The 16,597-nt window shown below is 35.2% G+C and overlaps 1 protein-coding gene across 4 annotated transcripts in view; it reads right to left on the bottom strand.

Moving 5' to 3' along the window:
- PHTF1 (putative homeodomain transcription factor 1) overlaps positions 1-16,597 on the bottom strand; it is a 53,783-nt gene that overhangs the window by 14,464 nt on the left and 22,722 nt on the right. For all 4 annotated transcript variants that reach the window (XM_045546846.1, XM_045546843.1, XM_045546844.1 and 1 more), the window contains 7 exons: positions 15,522-15,591; positions 14,932-15,090; positions 7,170-7,326; positions 4,663-4,797; positions 3,524-3,674; positions 2,472-2,645; positions 2,283-2,372 (listed from right to left, as the gene is read on the bottom strand). In XM_045546846.1, coding sequence (XP_045402802.1) covers positions 2,283-2,372; positions 2,472-2,645; positions 3,524-3,674; positions 4,663-4,797; positions 7,170-7,326; positions 14,932-15,090; positions 15,522-15,591 — 936 coding nt within the window. The remainder of the gene's footprint in view (positions 1-2,282; positions 2,373-2,471; positions 2,646-3,523; positions 3,675-4,662; positions 4,798-7,169; positions 7,327-14,931; positions 15,091-15,521; positions 15,592-16,597) is intronic.

Genomic DNA, 16,597 nt, shown 5'->3' on the forward strand with positions numbered 1-16,597 from the left:
TTGGGGAGGCTGAGGCAGGAGGATTACTTGAGCCCAGGAGTTCAATACCAGCCTGGGAAACATAGTGAGATCCCCTCTCTACAAAAAATTTTTAAAAATCAGCCAGATGTGGTGGCGGGTGCCTGTAGTCCCAGCTACTCAGAAGGCTGAGGCAGGAGGATCGCTTACCCCAGGAATTCGAGGTTACAGTGAGCTATGATCACACCACTGCACCCTAGAGCCTGGGGTGACAGAGTGAGACTCTGTCTCTAAAATAAACAAATAAACAAACAAACAAACAGATGGGACTTAATTACACTAAAAAGCTTCTGCACCACAAAAGATAATCAACAGAGTAAATACACAACCTACAGAATGAGAGGCAAATATTCATTAACTATGCATCTGACAGAGGACTAATATCCAGAATCTATAAGGAACTCAAACAACTCTACAAGAAAAAAAATCATGGAATACTGCTCAACTACAAAAAACAATGGTGAACTAGCACCTCCTATAGTATCCTGGATAGAGCTTGAGCCCATCCTTTGAAGTGAGGTATCACAAGAATGGAAAAACAAGCACCACATGTACTCGCCATCAGATTGGTACTAACTGATCAACACTAAGGTGTCCACATGGTAGTAATATTCACTGGGTACCGGTCAGGTGGCAGGGGGGCTTGGGGTGGGTAAACTCACAACTAATGGATGAGGAGCACACTGTATGGGGGAAGGGCATGCTTGTAGCCCTAGCTTAGGCGATGCACAGGCATTATATGTAACCAAACTGTTTATACTCCCATAATATTCTGAAATAAAATCAAATAACACCATTAAAAAGTAGGTAAAGGACCTGAACAGTCTTCAAAAGAAGACATACAAATGGCTAACAAACATCTGAAAAAAATGTTCAACATCACTAATCATCAGAGAAATGCAAATTAAAACCACAATGAAATACCAACTTACTCTAGTCAGAATGGCCATTATTAAAGTCAAAAAACAATAGGCAAGGATGCACAGAAAAGGGAATGTTTATACACTGTTGGTAGGAATGTAAATTAGTATAACCTCTATGGAAAACAGTATGGAGATTTTTCAAAGAACTAAAAATATATCTACCATTCAATCCAGCAATCCCACTACTGGGTATTTACCCAAAGGAAAAGAAATCATTATATCAAAAAGATACTTGCACTTTTGCATTTATTGCAATACCATTACCAATAGCAAAGATATGGAATCAAATAAAGTGTCCATTAACTGATGACTGGATAGAGAAAATGTGGTGTATATATACCATGAAGTACTACTCAGTCATAAAAAAGAATGAAATAATGTCCTTTGCAGCAATTTGGATGGCCATTATCCTAAGTGAAGTAATGCAGGAACAGATAATGAAATAACTGCATGTTCTTACTTTTAAGTGGAAGATAAACAAGGGGTACACATGGTCATACATAGTGGAATAATAAACACTGGAGACTCCAAAAGGTGGGAGGGTGGAAGGGGAGTGAGGAAGGAAAAATTACCTATTGGGTACAATGTACACTATTTGGGTGATTGGTGCACTAAAAGCCCAGACTCAAGCACTACACAATGCATCCATGCAACAAAACTGGACTTGCACCCCCAAATCTATATACTTTTTTAAAAAACTAAATAAATGCCAAATGTAACTAAATAACTAAATACTGTAAGCTTACTTTAGACATAGTCATGTCCAGAGACTCAGCCCCATATGTTAAAGGATAATTAGGCAAAGAAAAGGACAAACAACGTAGCTCTCCAGCAATACAAACAAGTATGAAGTTATTCCATAACCACAATTGCCTTATTAATCAAAACAAAACAAAAACCATACCACCATCTACTCTGCTCACCTGTGAACTGTAATATTCCAAATGATACAAAATGTCCATTAGCTTTCAGGATGAGATTTACTACTCCTGTCTTTCAAAGGTCTTTTCTCAAAAATCTATCTTTATCAGTGTCAATCCAATTTACGATGCTTAAGAATAAACCCCCACATTCCAAATGAATGTTAAATAACTTTCTCATCACTTCAGGATTAAGTAACCTCTTTCTGAGCATCACCTATGACTTTTAAGAGTAGAGTTGAAATGAAAAAGAATTCATTCTCTTTCTGAGTGAGTAATCATTAAAAGCTGCCAGGTAAGTAGATGGATAACTGGAGGCAGGGGAAGGGCAGGCAAATATAAATACTACTTCAGAGCAACCAATAAAAAAAGGGATGGATAAAGTTATTATACTCAAAAATCGCTCAAAAGGATACTTTACCTGGCTGAAGACTGCTGATTCAAATTCTGATTCAGCCAGACTATCTGAATCCCGTACAATATGACACCACTTTGTAGTGGTTTTCTTTACCTGCCAAAGATCAAACCAAACAATAGAAAAACAAATTAAATATTTTGTTACTATTCAATAATTCAGTGCTATGCTTTTATAAACTCAAATAAAAATTACCTGAGAATTTAAGTGCCTTGAAAGTATTGATTTTCTATTCTTCACTTCACAGCCATTGTCACTTGAGGCCCCTTCCACGCTCCTCCGCAGTAATATCATCTGTGTCCGTGCTTCCCCATCTTCCTCACTTGACAGATCATCTGAAATCCCATTACCCAAATGCCTAAAAGCCTCCTACAAAGAGAACACAACACCTTCACAGAGGACAACCCCAAATACTCTAATAAGCTGCATATGTAAAAGCAAAAAATCATGTAAAAACTACCAAGCAGTAAACTGAACCAAAACTGAACAAACCTATATATTATTTGATCTCAATAAAGAAAAATATTAACTTTAAATGGTCTAAATGATGACATAGTATTATTTGGTAGCTAAAAACCAAGACTCGGGTCAAACTCTAAGCCTGAATCACAGCTCTTTTACTTACTAGCTATACATAATAAACTTGGGCAATATACTAAATCTCTCTGGGGCTCAGTTTCCTCATCTGAAAAGTCATGCTAATAAAAGCACCTATCTCATAGGATTGTTGAAAAAAATGAAATTAGTATTATATATGTAAAGCACTTAGAACAATGCCTGGTTATAGTAATGGCTCAATAAATATTAGACTAAATGTCACAGTCTAACAAATAAGAAACCACTTCAAGACTATGAAGTAAATGTATATAGTTCGTTTTAGACATAGAGCAGACCATCTCTATCTACCTAGAAAATAGTATCCCAAGCCCTTACTATACTAACATTGTTTCTCTGGAATATGACACAGTAGCCTCTACACCAATCTCTTTATTAAATCTATGAGTCTACTGCTAAGGCTGGATTAGTAGCAAAATCAGTAACAAGTTCTAGTCCTAGAAATCTTAAGACTAACTTCTAGTCTTCATGTGATCTTTTCTTTTCATATCCTGTGGTTTTACTTATTTGTTTTAGGACAAATTTACAAACCTACTAGTATCTATTTTGTCTTGCTAGCAGGGGCTAACAACAGGGAAATTTTACATGGGAAAGAAAAGATTTTGTTACACTTATACCCATCTAAATCTTACCCTACGGCACTTTTCTCCATCTGAAAATTTTGTTTTCTCTCTTGTTTGCCACATTCTCATCTCTGGTCGACATTGTCTCTTCTTAATGATAGGATGGAGACAACTTGCATCATTGTCAGTTTCAGTCCCTTTGTTAGATACTCTTTTAATCCTATTTTTAAGAAAGGAAAAATAATTACTAACTAGTTTTCTGAAAATAACATCTTTCATGAAATCATTTTCTTCTGAGGAGTAATTAAGATACATTAGTCTAGAAATCAAGAAAATTCAGGAACCATATTTTTCCGACCTTTAGCTTGCTAAGTGTGTAGAATGACAAAGTGTTCACTCACAGATAGTCATAGAGAATGTGAATCTATTCTTCAAAGACTCATGTCAATTAACTGAGAGAGCTTGTACTTTTCAGTTTTGCAAAAAGGTAGGTTCACAGTCCTCTCCACTTATCCTCTCAAACACAATACCAACTCCTACCTCATACAATTTCACAGAATATCTTCCTCTCTTCTATCTATGAAAATGCTACCCAGCCTTCAAAGCCCAGTAACTCAACTCCTTCCTAACTCCTGCTGACCACTTTTCCCCAAAGTAATCACTCTATCTGCTAACCTACATGGCATTTACTGAACATGTAACCCCTCATAATATTTTTACACTGCTGTGACTGTACCACATGTGCTGCTCTTTTCTTCCTAACTAGACAGTAAAATCATTGAGAACAGGGATGCACAGTGCCCAGTACAATATTCAACACAAAGAACTCAAGCACTTCAACTACAGGGTTAAACATAACTTTAAAAAAATATGTGAAGCATACTTCATTTTCAAAAAAGTAACTGCAAAGAAACTTTAAGTCACAATTATTAATAAATGACAAAAGTATTTTTTGAGTCATACTAGCGCTGTCACAACTGGCAAAATTATGAATGAGGTAAAATATGTCTTTAATTCCTTTCCCTTTCTGTTCTACAGCCCATCAACACCAGGTTCCTGTGTAGCATCCTTCTAGAACTCTTAAAAAAATCAGCACAGTGATAGCATGCCTACACTACTTACTCCTATGGCCTGACGATACTATATACTCTGTAAACACTAATGTGAATACAACATCAAGTGAAAAATTGCAATGTTAAGACACCCACCTGTTGCCAAAGAGTGTTTCCCAAAAACCACCAATAATGGGTGCAGATTCCAAAGTTTCTATTCCTCTGACTTTATCAGAGGAGTTAGTTCCATTTTCTCGGTTCCCATCACCATTTATAGTTTTTCGTAATTTTCTACAAAAAAATTATTAACTTCAGATTATTCAAGACCTTTTCTATTTATGCCCAAAATATCCCTACAGAAAATCATACTGACAAATTTCTACCTAAAATCAACTAGAGTGCACCTCATATACTGAAGATAAATTATGCAAGAACATTTCTGATTTAAGGGCAAAAACAGATTCCAAACCAAAGTCCTATACTATCATTTTGTTCTATCATTAAAGAAATACAACTGCTATCAGAAACATTACTAGAAGGAAGATTTTCACTTTTATGATCAAGAGTCTTTTCAGCCACACTCAACACCACTAGCAGAAGGAGCAATTTCCTTAAGTACGGACATCAGGAATCTATCCCTTTCACAAATTTTAGTAGCATAACAAAAAATAATAGCAACTGATCACTTTTATTGATATCCTATGCAATTGAAAGATATATCTTACAAACACCAATGAGACACAGTACAGCACTTGATTTTCTTAAAAAACATATCAATTTAATTGAATTTATAAGAAATCTGTTTTTAAAAGTTTTGAAAATAACATTTAAAAATAAGAATATGTTGCAATTCATTGTACCAAATGAAAAATTCTTATTTAGTAATTGCTTATGGGAGCAAAAAATCTAGAGATATTCTGAGAAAAGATAATATAACTTTTCGAAGATAATGCTGTGTATACTTAAGAAATCTTCAACAGTTCCAAAATTCACATATACCACATAATCAATAAAAACATGACATGAATTCAATATGTAAAAAAGTCAAAATCAATCTTTGTTAAAAGCTTAGACCACATAGAAATCAACTCTTATTATACACCTTTGAAAAAAGGTAAAATTTTGGTACCACTAACCCAACATAACCAAGATCCTTGTTTACGGTTAATTTTCACCAAATTTTGATTAAGACTGAATTTAAAAGAAAATTGGATAGCCACGTGTAGAAGACTGAAACAAGATCTTCACCCTCTCACCACTCACAAAAATCAACTCACAATCGGTAACAGATTTAAACCCAAGGCATGATACCATAAGAATTCTAGAAGAAAATGTTGGAGAAACTCTTATAGACATTAGCCTAGGCAAAGAATTTATGAAGAAGACCCCAAAAGCAGTCACAGCAACAACAAAATAAATGGGATCTGATCAAATTAAAAAGCTTCTGCACAGCTAAGGAATCAATAGAATGAATTGAAAACCTACAGATTGGGAGAAAATATTTTCATGCTATACATCTGATAAAGGGCTGATAAAGAGAATGCATAAAGAACCCAAATCAGCAAGAAAAAAAATCAAACCATTCCATTAAAAAGTGGGCAAAAGACATGAACAGAAAGAAGATATACTAAAGGCCAGTAAATACAAGAAAAAATGGTCAATATCTCTAATCATCAGGGAAATCCAAATCAAAACCACAATGAGATATCACAGTGAGAATGGCTTTTATCAAAAAGTCCCCAAACAACAAATGAAATGCTGGCATGGACGTGGAGAAATAAGAATACTTATACACTGCTAGTGGGACTGCAAACTAGTACAACCTCTATGAAAAGTAGTATGGAGATACCTCAAAGAACTCAAAGTATATCTACCAATGTGATCCAGTGATCCCACTACTGGGTATTTACCCAAAGGAAAAAAAGACATTCTATAAAAAAGACACCTGCACTCTAATGTTTATAGCAGCAATTGAAAAGAAGTAGAAACAACCCAAGTGTCTATCAATACATGAGTGGATTAAGAAAATGTGGTATACGTATACCATGGAGTACTACTCAGCCATAAAAAAATAGCGAACTAATACCTCTTCTATTAACCTGGATGGAACTGGAGACCATTCTTCTAAGCAAAGTATCACAAGAATGGAAAAACAAACACCACATGTATTCACCATTAAATTGGAACTAATCGATCAACACTTATGTACACATACGGAAATAACATCCATTGGAAATCCAGCAGGTGGGAGGGGGAGGAGAGGATGGGTAAATTCACACCTAATGGGTACAATGCACACTATCTGGGTGATGGACACACTTATAACTTTGACTCAAATGGTACTAAAGCAATTTATGTAACCAAAACATTTGTACCCTCATAATATTCTGAAATAAAAATATATATTAAAAATAATAATAACGTGAAATCTTTCCTTTTAAACAACTATAATGAATGACAAAATTTCAACTAGGATTAAAAGTTCATAACAACGTTTCTTAACATCAAGGAGAAAAGTGAAAAGTAAAGCATTCATTTTTTAAGGCAAAAAATGATCAAAAATACACAAAATAGGAAGATGTTAAATTATTTAATCAAAGATTTTATATATCTCTATAATACCTCTCCCAGAAAATATACTACAGTGTAATCTCTCATTTTACCTTCTTCTCCGATTTCCATTGTTTCCTGACGGCTTTGTTATCTGAGTAGACACAATTTGACAGTGGACAGTTCCCATGAGTAGCATAAGGCACAAGGGTCCAAGTACTTCACTTATATTCACAATAGGCATCATCAAATATAAGATGATCGCTATAACTGAAGAGGTTTTAAAATGTAAAACATTAGAGGCTCATTTTTAAAATTAATTCCGATAACTATAGAAATTGTTTCTACAAAAATCTATCAGTTAAAAAAGCACACAAGTAGATAATTTTCTATAATACCCATCCACTTGTACATTAGCTTTGAGTGAAAACCCGAAGTCCTAGATCCCTGAGCAAGTGAAGAATAATGTACTAAAAGGATCTGCTTTTCTGGCAGCATGATAATCTAGAAATTCCAAGAGTTTCCAATACAAAATAACAAGATGCTGTTATAAAACACACATTTTGAAGTGTTTTGCTGCTCAAAGGAAGACTATTTTCCAAGGCTGCACAGAAAACAATTAGCAAAGCTAGGTTCCGAACACAGGCAGTCAGGCTCCACATACCTCACTACTAACTACCATGCCATATCGCCTCTTTATAGATGTATACAAAATGGTCAAAGAAATGATGAAAGAAATGGAAAACTATCAAAAGTTATCTCCAAAAATTTCCATATACAGACAATTTAATAGATGAGTTCTTTCAGACTATAACATAATGGTTATTTCTGTGATATGTAAACTATTTCTGTATGGAGAAAAAGAAAGTTACCAAATTCATTTCATGCCCTAATAAAATCCTGATACTCAAACATCACCATTTCAGCTCCAAAACGATAACTACAGACCTTGCTGACTTGTGAATATATATATAAATTTACCACTCAAAAGTAAGCACCATGAATGCAGGGATTTTTGTCTGTTTTGTTCACTGCTATACCTAGATCAGTACAGGGGTACAGACTAGGCACTCAATATTTGTTGAATAAATAATTGAAATACTATCAAAATGAATTTGACAATATAGCAAAAGAATAATTCAACAAGGCCAGGTAGGGTTTATGCTAGAAATGCAAGGACAGTTTAGAAGTAGGAAATCTATCTCAGCACCTAAAATAGTTGGCACAGACATAATAGGATTAACTATTTGTTGACTGAACTGAATTAATCTAATAATTTAATATAATGTAATTTTGATCATGGCAGTACAAATAATCTCAATTAAAAGTTATGTAATAAAGAATTTGGCTGGCCTTTGGTCCCAGTTCCCGTGAGGTAATGTCTAAAGCCCTTGAATTTCCAACTTGGCAGAAATCTTTGTTATTCATTTTGGGGCCCTTGTTACCAGACTTGATAATTTATGCTAATAAGTTAACTAAGAATGAGGTCTAGTCACAGCAGAAAGATCAACTATGTGATTAGAGTTTCGGGACTTTGAGCCACTTTGTATCAGAAGACCTCTTGGGAGTGAAGGAGACTGGAAAATAAGTTTGACCACATGGCCAATGATTCAATCAATCATGCATACACAATGAAGTTTCAATAAAAACTCTGGATACCAAAGCTCAGGTGAGCTTCCCTGGGTGGCAATATCCTACATATTGCTACTTGAGGACAACAGAAGCATCCTATTTGGAACCATCCCAGATTCTGCCCTATGCATCTCTTCTCATTTGTATCCTTTTGCTATAATGAAGCTATAATTGTAAGTTTAGCACTTTCCTGAGTTCTGTGAGTCATTCTATCTAATTATTAACCTGAGGTAGTGAGTGGGGAACCCCTAAAACTCTAGTCAGCTAGTGAGAAGTGAGAGTGACCCTTCAGACTCCTAAATTTGAGGCTGGTATCTGAAGGGAATACAGTCTTGTGGAAGACTGTGCCCTTAACCTGTTAAGTTTGGCCCAACTCTAGATAACAGTAAAAAAGTATTCCATTGAAAGAAAAATCAACATTTGTTGCTGATTTGTAATTAATCTTAAATGCTAATCTCTTCTAAAATACTAAGAATATAAAAATATTTCCTAAACATGCTAAAGAGGATATAAGTAAAATCAGTGTACATCATGTATTAATTAAGACAAACTGAATAAGCAACAAAACAAGGATGACCACTTTTACTGTTGTTACCTAATACTACTCCAAAATGCTGACTAATTCAATAAAAGTAAATGAAATGTATGGAAAAGGATGAGACCAAATTTTTATTATTTGCCAACAATATGGTTGTATAATTACAAAATCTAAGAGAAGCACTGAAAAACTATTAGAATTAATGAAAAAGAGTCCAATGAAGTGGCTGATTATTATAATTTTAAATATAAACAAATAGCTTTCAAATATAACAGTGAGAACTAGTTAAAATTTGTAAAACAAAGTTGTGTATCTTTAGAAGCAAGAAAAAAATCAAAATATTTTAATTTCAGGTGGAAATCCCCAAGTGTCCATCAGTAGATGAATGTATGAACAAATGGTGGTATATACATACAATATAATTCAGCCTTAAAGAGGAAGAAAATTCTGACACATGCTATGTGGATAACCTTCAGGATGTTATATTAAGGGAAATAATCCAGTCACAAAATGACAAATGCTATATGATTCCATTTATATGAGGTACCTAGAGTAGGCAAAATCATAGAGACAGAAAGTAGAACGGTGGTTGCCAGGGGCTAGAGGTACCGGGGAATAGTTATTATTTAATGGGTATGGAGTTTCAGTTTGGGAAGATGAAAAAATTTCTGGAGGTATATAGTGGTGATGGCTGCATACCAGTATGAATATAGTTAATGCCACTGAACTGTACACTTAGAAATGGTTAAGATGATAAATTTCATGTTATGTATATTTTATCACAATAAAAAAATTTGACTTTAAGTTTAATAAGATCTAAGTAGGTCTTACAAGAAAAAAAATCCAACAAAGCTTTACTGAGGGATAAAATAGAAGTCTTGGATTAAAAGGAGAGATATATCATATTCTTGTATAGGAAAATGAATATTGGAAAGAAGTCAATTTTCTGCCCATCCTCCAAAAGCATATCTATATGTATATGTGTATGTGTTGGCAAAAGGGGAGGCTCAGGGGAATTCAAATTCAAATTCCAGTGTTGTTGGCTTTGTTTTTGGGGTTCTGTTTTATTTTGTTATGATCATGATAAAATAACGCTAACCTATTTTGGAAATAATAAGCAAGCAAGAAAGCCTAAGAGAAAAATGTTGAAAAGCAGAATAATAAAGAAATACTTGTCTTGTTCAGTGTTAATTCACATTAAACAGCTATAGGAATTAAAGCAGTATGGTAGAGATATGAGACTACCCAGACAAATCAATGGTACAAAACATGTAGCCCAGAAACAGACTATGGTGTATATGAAAATTTAATATAAATAATGTAATATATATCAACAAGGAAAGAATAAATTCTTTAACAAGTGTGTGGAAAAAATATTTAATTTGACCTTTACAAATGACCAAGGGGAAATGCACATTCAACAAACAAAATGTTTTTTGTTTTTTGCATATCAAATTACATAACAATTTTTTAAAATTATAATAATGCTGGTAAGATTGTGGTAAAACAATGAACTCTAATCTAATGCTTTCCAGAAAAATTGTGCTACCAGTAATTTCACTATACATACTAAAAGCCTGAAATGTTTGCATTCTTTGATGTGTTAATTTTATTTCAGATAATAAATTCTAAGGAAATAATACAAGGAAAATTTTGTTCATGATGGCATTATTAATAGAAACCAGAAATACCCTAAATGCCCACAATATGGGAAGATGCTACGTACTGAATATGTCCCTCCCCAAATTCATATTGAAATCCTAACCTCTAATATGATCATATTAGGAGGTGGGGACTTTGGTAGGTGATTAGGTCCTGGGGGCAGAACCCTCATGAGATTAGTGACCTCATAAAAGTGACTCTGGAGAGCTCCCTCGCCCTTTCAGCCATGTGAGAACACAGCAAGAAGATGGCCATCCATGAACCAGAAAGCAGGCCCTCATCAGACACTGAATCTGCCAGTGATCTTGGACTTCCCAGCCATAACAAATACCTAAAAAAGTAGAAGCAGCTTTAGAACTGGGTAATGGGTAAAGGCTGGAAGAGTTTTGAGATCTATGCTAGAAAAAAGCCTAGATTGCCATAAACTTATTTTTAAAGGAAATTCTGGTGAGGAATCAGAAAGAAAAGAAAACAGCTAGAGAGAAAGCCTCAGTCTTCTTGGAGAATACCTAAGTAACCAGACACAGGATAGAGGCAGAAATACGGGATAAAGCCTGTTCTGCAAAGGTCTCAGAAATGAGAAATAACATGTTATTAGAAACTGGAGGAAAGGCAATGCTTGTTATAGAGTGGCAAAGAACATGGCTGAATTGTGCTTGTGTTCTAGTGTTTTGTGGAAGGTAACAGTTGCAAGTGATGAAACTGATTATTTAGCTGAAGTTACTTCTAAGTCAAGTGTTGAAGGTGCAGCTTGACTCTTCTAAGTGCTTTATAATAAAATGCAAGAAGAAAGAAATGACTTAAAGATAGAATTGTCAGACTGGGCACAGTGGCTCATGCCTAGCACTTTGAGAGGCCAAGGCAGGAGGCCTGCTTGAGGCCAAGAGTTTGAGGCTGTAGTGAGCTATGATGACGCCATGGCACTTTAGCCCAGGAGACAAAGCAAGGTCCTATTTCAGAAAAAAAAAAAAAAAAAAAAAAAAAGGCAAAAAGGAAGCAGAACTTAAAGATTTGAAAAGTTCTCAACCTATCCATCTATCCATATTGTAAAAAATGAGAAAGCACGTTAGGGAGGTTCCCAGGATCACTCTGACATCTGACCAGCTGGCTACAGTCTTCGGATTAGTGCCCTTATGAAAGGGGTTCCTAAGAGGTCTCTTATCTATCCCTTCTACCATGTGAGGACACAGCAAGAAGACTGCTGTCTATGAACCAGGAAGCAGGCCCGCACCAGACACCAAATCTTCTGGTGCCTTAATATTGGACCTCCCAGCCTCTAGAACTGTCAGAAATAAATTTGTGTTGTTTATAAGCCACCCAGTCTATGGCATTTTTGTTACAGCAGCCCAAACAGACTAAAACAGAGGAGTTATATAAATTATGGTGCCCTTAAGCTATAAAAAAGTGTTTATGGTAAATCCATATGACAGCTTCTGATACAGACATTAAAATGAGTTTTAAATGATGGTATGTTCATATGACGGATTATTAAGTAGCCATTAGACTGAGAGTTATGAAGACAATTAAAATTAAATAAAATTAAAAATTGAGTTTCTTAGTGATACTAACTACATTTTGAGTACCCAATAGCCACATATGGCTAAGCAGCTACTGTACTGAGCAGCACAGACACAGAACATTTTCATCATCACACAAATTCTATTTCATGGTACTTTCACAACTTTAAAAAAAAAAATTAAGCCTATAGATTTGTAACTTCAGACATATTTTTCATTAATAATTTAAAAAAAATTTTAACAGACACAGATAAAAGTAGACAGCATAACCCATAATTCTTTCACCTTAACCTAACTTTGTCCTCTTTGTTCTATTTCATATCTTTTTTGCACAGGTGTAACCATAGTATATACTGCCCACTTTCCAAAAGTATTTCTGGTATGCAATGGGGATATGATGGCAAAGCGATTATACTGGGTCCCTGTACATATCGAGAAGAGAAAAAGATAACATCAGGTAGTGACATGTAATACAGAAATTAAAATTGATTCATGTGATGGTGACTGGGAGGTGGTAAGAGTATTTAGAAAGGATAGGAATGGCATCTCTATGAAAGTTACATCTGAACTGATATCTTAAAGATGAGAAAAAAGCCAACCATTTGAAAAGCCTTAAGAATGCTTCAAACAGGCTGGACATGGTGGCTCCCTCCTATAATCCTAGCATTTTGGGAGGCTGAGATGGAAGGATAGTTTCAGGCCAGGAGTTCGAGACCAGCCTGAGCAACATAGCAAGACCTCGTTTCTATAAAAAATAGAAAAACTCAGCCAGACATGGTGGCACATGCCTATAGTCCCAGCTACTCAGGAGGCTGAGGCAGGAGGATTGCTGAAGCCCTGAAGTTTGAGGCTGCAGTGAGCTATAACGACACTACTGTACTCTAGAGCCAGGCCAACAAAGCAAGACCCTGTCTCCAAAGAAAGAAAAAATACTACCATTTTTGACCCAGCAATCCCATTACTGGGCATCTACCCAAAAGAACAAAAGACATTCTATAAAAAAGACATCTGCACTAGAATATTTATAGCAGCACAATTCACAATTGCAAAGATGTGGAAACAACCCAAATGACCATCAGTACATGAGTGGATTAATAAAATGTGGTATATGTATACTGTGGAGTTCTACTCAGCCACAAAAAACAATGCTGACCTAGCACCTCTCGTATTATCCTGGATAGAGCTGGAGCCCATTCTACTAGGTGAAGTATCCCAAGAATGGAAAAGAAGCACCACATGTGCTCACCATCAAATTGGTATTAACTGATCAACACTTAAGGTGCACATATAGTAATAACATTCATCGGGTGTCGGGCAGATGGGAGGGGGGAGTAGGGAATGGGTATACACACACCTAATGGGTGTGGTGTGCACCGTCTGGGGGATGGACACGCTCTAAGCTCTGACTCCGGTGGGGCAAGGGCAATCTACGTAACCTAAACATTTGTACCCCTGTTATATGCTAAAATAAAAAATTTTAAAAAAAGGTGCTTCAAACAGAAAGAAAAGCTTTGTGTGAGGAAAAGAAAAAATGCCATTATGCCTGGAGTGAACATGGAGAACAGTGGTAAGAGATGATGTTTGAGAGGAGGGCAGGGAACAGATCACGCAGGGCATTATAGGCCACGGAAAGGACTTCGGATTTTTATTCCAAGGCCAACAGGACATCACTAATGGGTTTTAAGCAGGCAAATGACATGATATGGGTTCTACTTCTAAAATATTTCTCTAATTGCTGTAAAAAGAATGATTGGTAGAAAGAAAGCTCAGAGTAGATGTTATACCAGTGGTCTAGACAAAGAAATGCTGGTGGACAATGATAGTGGCAGTAGAGAATGAGATAAAGAATTTGGAGGTAGAACTTACAAGACTTGATGACAGGATGTGACAAGTGATGTTAGGCTAGAGTAGGAAGATTTAATTTTTCACTTGAATACTGGTGGAGCAATGGTATCACTTAATGAAATGAAGAAGACCTAAAGAGGAATAAGTTTACACACACACACACACACACACACACACACATACACACATAAAAGAGTTCCATTTTTTATATTATTAAGTTCAAGACACCTGTTAAATCTCCATATGGAAATGTCAAGCAGGGAGATTTATAAGTCTCAAGTTCAGCAGACAGATCTGGCCTAAAGATATAAATTTGGGAATCACTAGTATATCAGTTATATTTAAAGTAATAGGGCTTGTTGAGAGTACCTAGAGAACAGAACAGAACCCAGGATCCAACCTTTAGGTAATTCAATATTCAAGGCTCAGACAGAAGACAAGACTGAGAAGTCATGGCCAGTGAAACAGGCAGAGAGAAATTCAAGAGAGGAGAAAGAGACAATCTTGTTTATTCTCTCATAGCAAATGATTTTAAGACGACCCCCAAATGGTGTACAGCCCTTCATTTCTGTGTACTTTAAACCATCAAACAAACGGGTAAATGTAAGAACAGTAGGTCTTCGTAGTAGCAAAAGCAGCAAAAAGAAACTTTCATAGCTTATTCCACCCTCCCCCAATTACCTTGCATGAGGTAAAGCAGTAGCAGCCAAACAAAGATTCTTAAAGAGGTAACCTGAATCCACCAATTAACGAACAACGGAAAAAATACAACTCGAACAAGCCCCTTCCGAGTTAGAGATGTCCATGGAATTTCAGGCTTGGCTTTGGCAAATGTTGAGCCTTTAAACATACAATAAAACAAAACATCAAACATTTATATACAATATATGGATGCCTAGCTGTAGCACTACATTAAACTCAAGTGAGAGCAAAAAATCAGCATATTACCTGTTCAGTTAAAAAACCCTCTTAGATGTTTGTTAAATGTAATAACTTCTAACTTCAATCACTAAGACAGGAGCTCAATTACACGACAGCAAGTCTCCAGGTTCATCTCTCCTTCATCTTTATAAAAACCATGTAATTTATACAGACACAGAGTACTAAAGCAAAAGGTAAAAAGTGCTAAAGCCTGACTGATGAGAGAAGACTGTTACTTTTAGAAGATAAAGTATACCCTCACATAGGGAAGATATAAAAAAATAGTCTTTAGTATCACTATGAAATAACATAATAATGTGCATACGAAACAAACCAATTTTAGAACTCACCTCTGATTAAGTCAACATCAATCAAGTCTGGCTTTATGTGACCCATCTTTTTTGGTTTGTTTTTGAAGCCCTAGGATAAAACAAAACAAAACCAAAATAAACAAGGAAAAAAAGCCTTTTTAAATACAAAAGATAATACAAAAGATTTCCCTCTATATAGAGAGAGAATACAAAAGATTTCTCTATATCTGACTCCCTTTTATGTGGGACACTTTAGTCCTGATATTCCTTAAAGGAACTTGTCATTAATATGTATTTTGTTTTAGTTTTTACCAACTAACTCATCCATGTACTTTATCACTTCTTAAAATATTCATACAGTGCCAAAAGATCAATAAGTGAAAAATAATGGTCTCCTGAGCCACCTCTCCTTTCCTCCCAACTTCACTCCTCAAAACCGAGTAACTTTTTTTTGCTTCTATTATTATTCATAATTGACACATAATAATTGTACATATTTATGGGACAAAATGTGATATTTCAATACATTTATACAATGTATAATGATCAAATCAGGATAATTAGCATATTCATCACCTGAAACATTAATCATTTCTTTGTATTAAGAACATTTAGAATCCACTCTTCTAGCTATTTGAAAATATACAATAAATTGTTAATTGTAGTCAACATATAGTGCTACAGAATGCTAGAACTTATTCCTCCTATCTAGCTGGACTTTTGTACTTGTTAATCAACTTTTGGTTATCATTCTCACCCTCTTCCACTTGTCCATTTCTAAGAACCACTATCCTGCTCTTTAATTCTATGAGATCAACTTTTCTAGCTTCCATATATGCATGAAAACGTGTGGCATTTATTCAGGGCCTGGGTTATTTCACTTAACATAATGTGAATGACAGAATTTCATTCTTTTTGTGGCTAAATAGTTTTCCATTCTGTATATATACCACATTGTCTAGTTGTCTGTTGATGGACAGTTAGGTTGATTCCACATGTTGACTATTGTGAATAGTGCTGCAATCAACATGGGTGTGCAGATATGTCTTCAACATACTGATTTCCTTTCCTTTGGATATATATCCAGTAATGGAATTACTGGATCATATGGTAGC

Source organism: Lemur catta, chromosome 3, assembly GCF_020740605.2.
Source record: "Lemur catta isolate mLemCat1 chromosome 3, mLemCat1.pri, whole genome shotgun sequence".
Classification (NCBI taxonomy): domain Eukaryota; kingdom Metazoa; phylum Chordata; class Mammalia; order Primates; family Lemuridae; genus Lemur; species Lemur catta.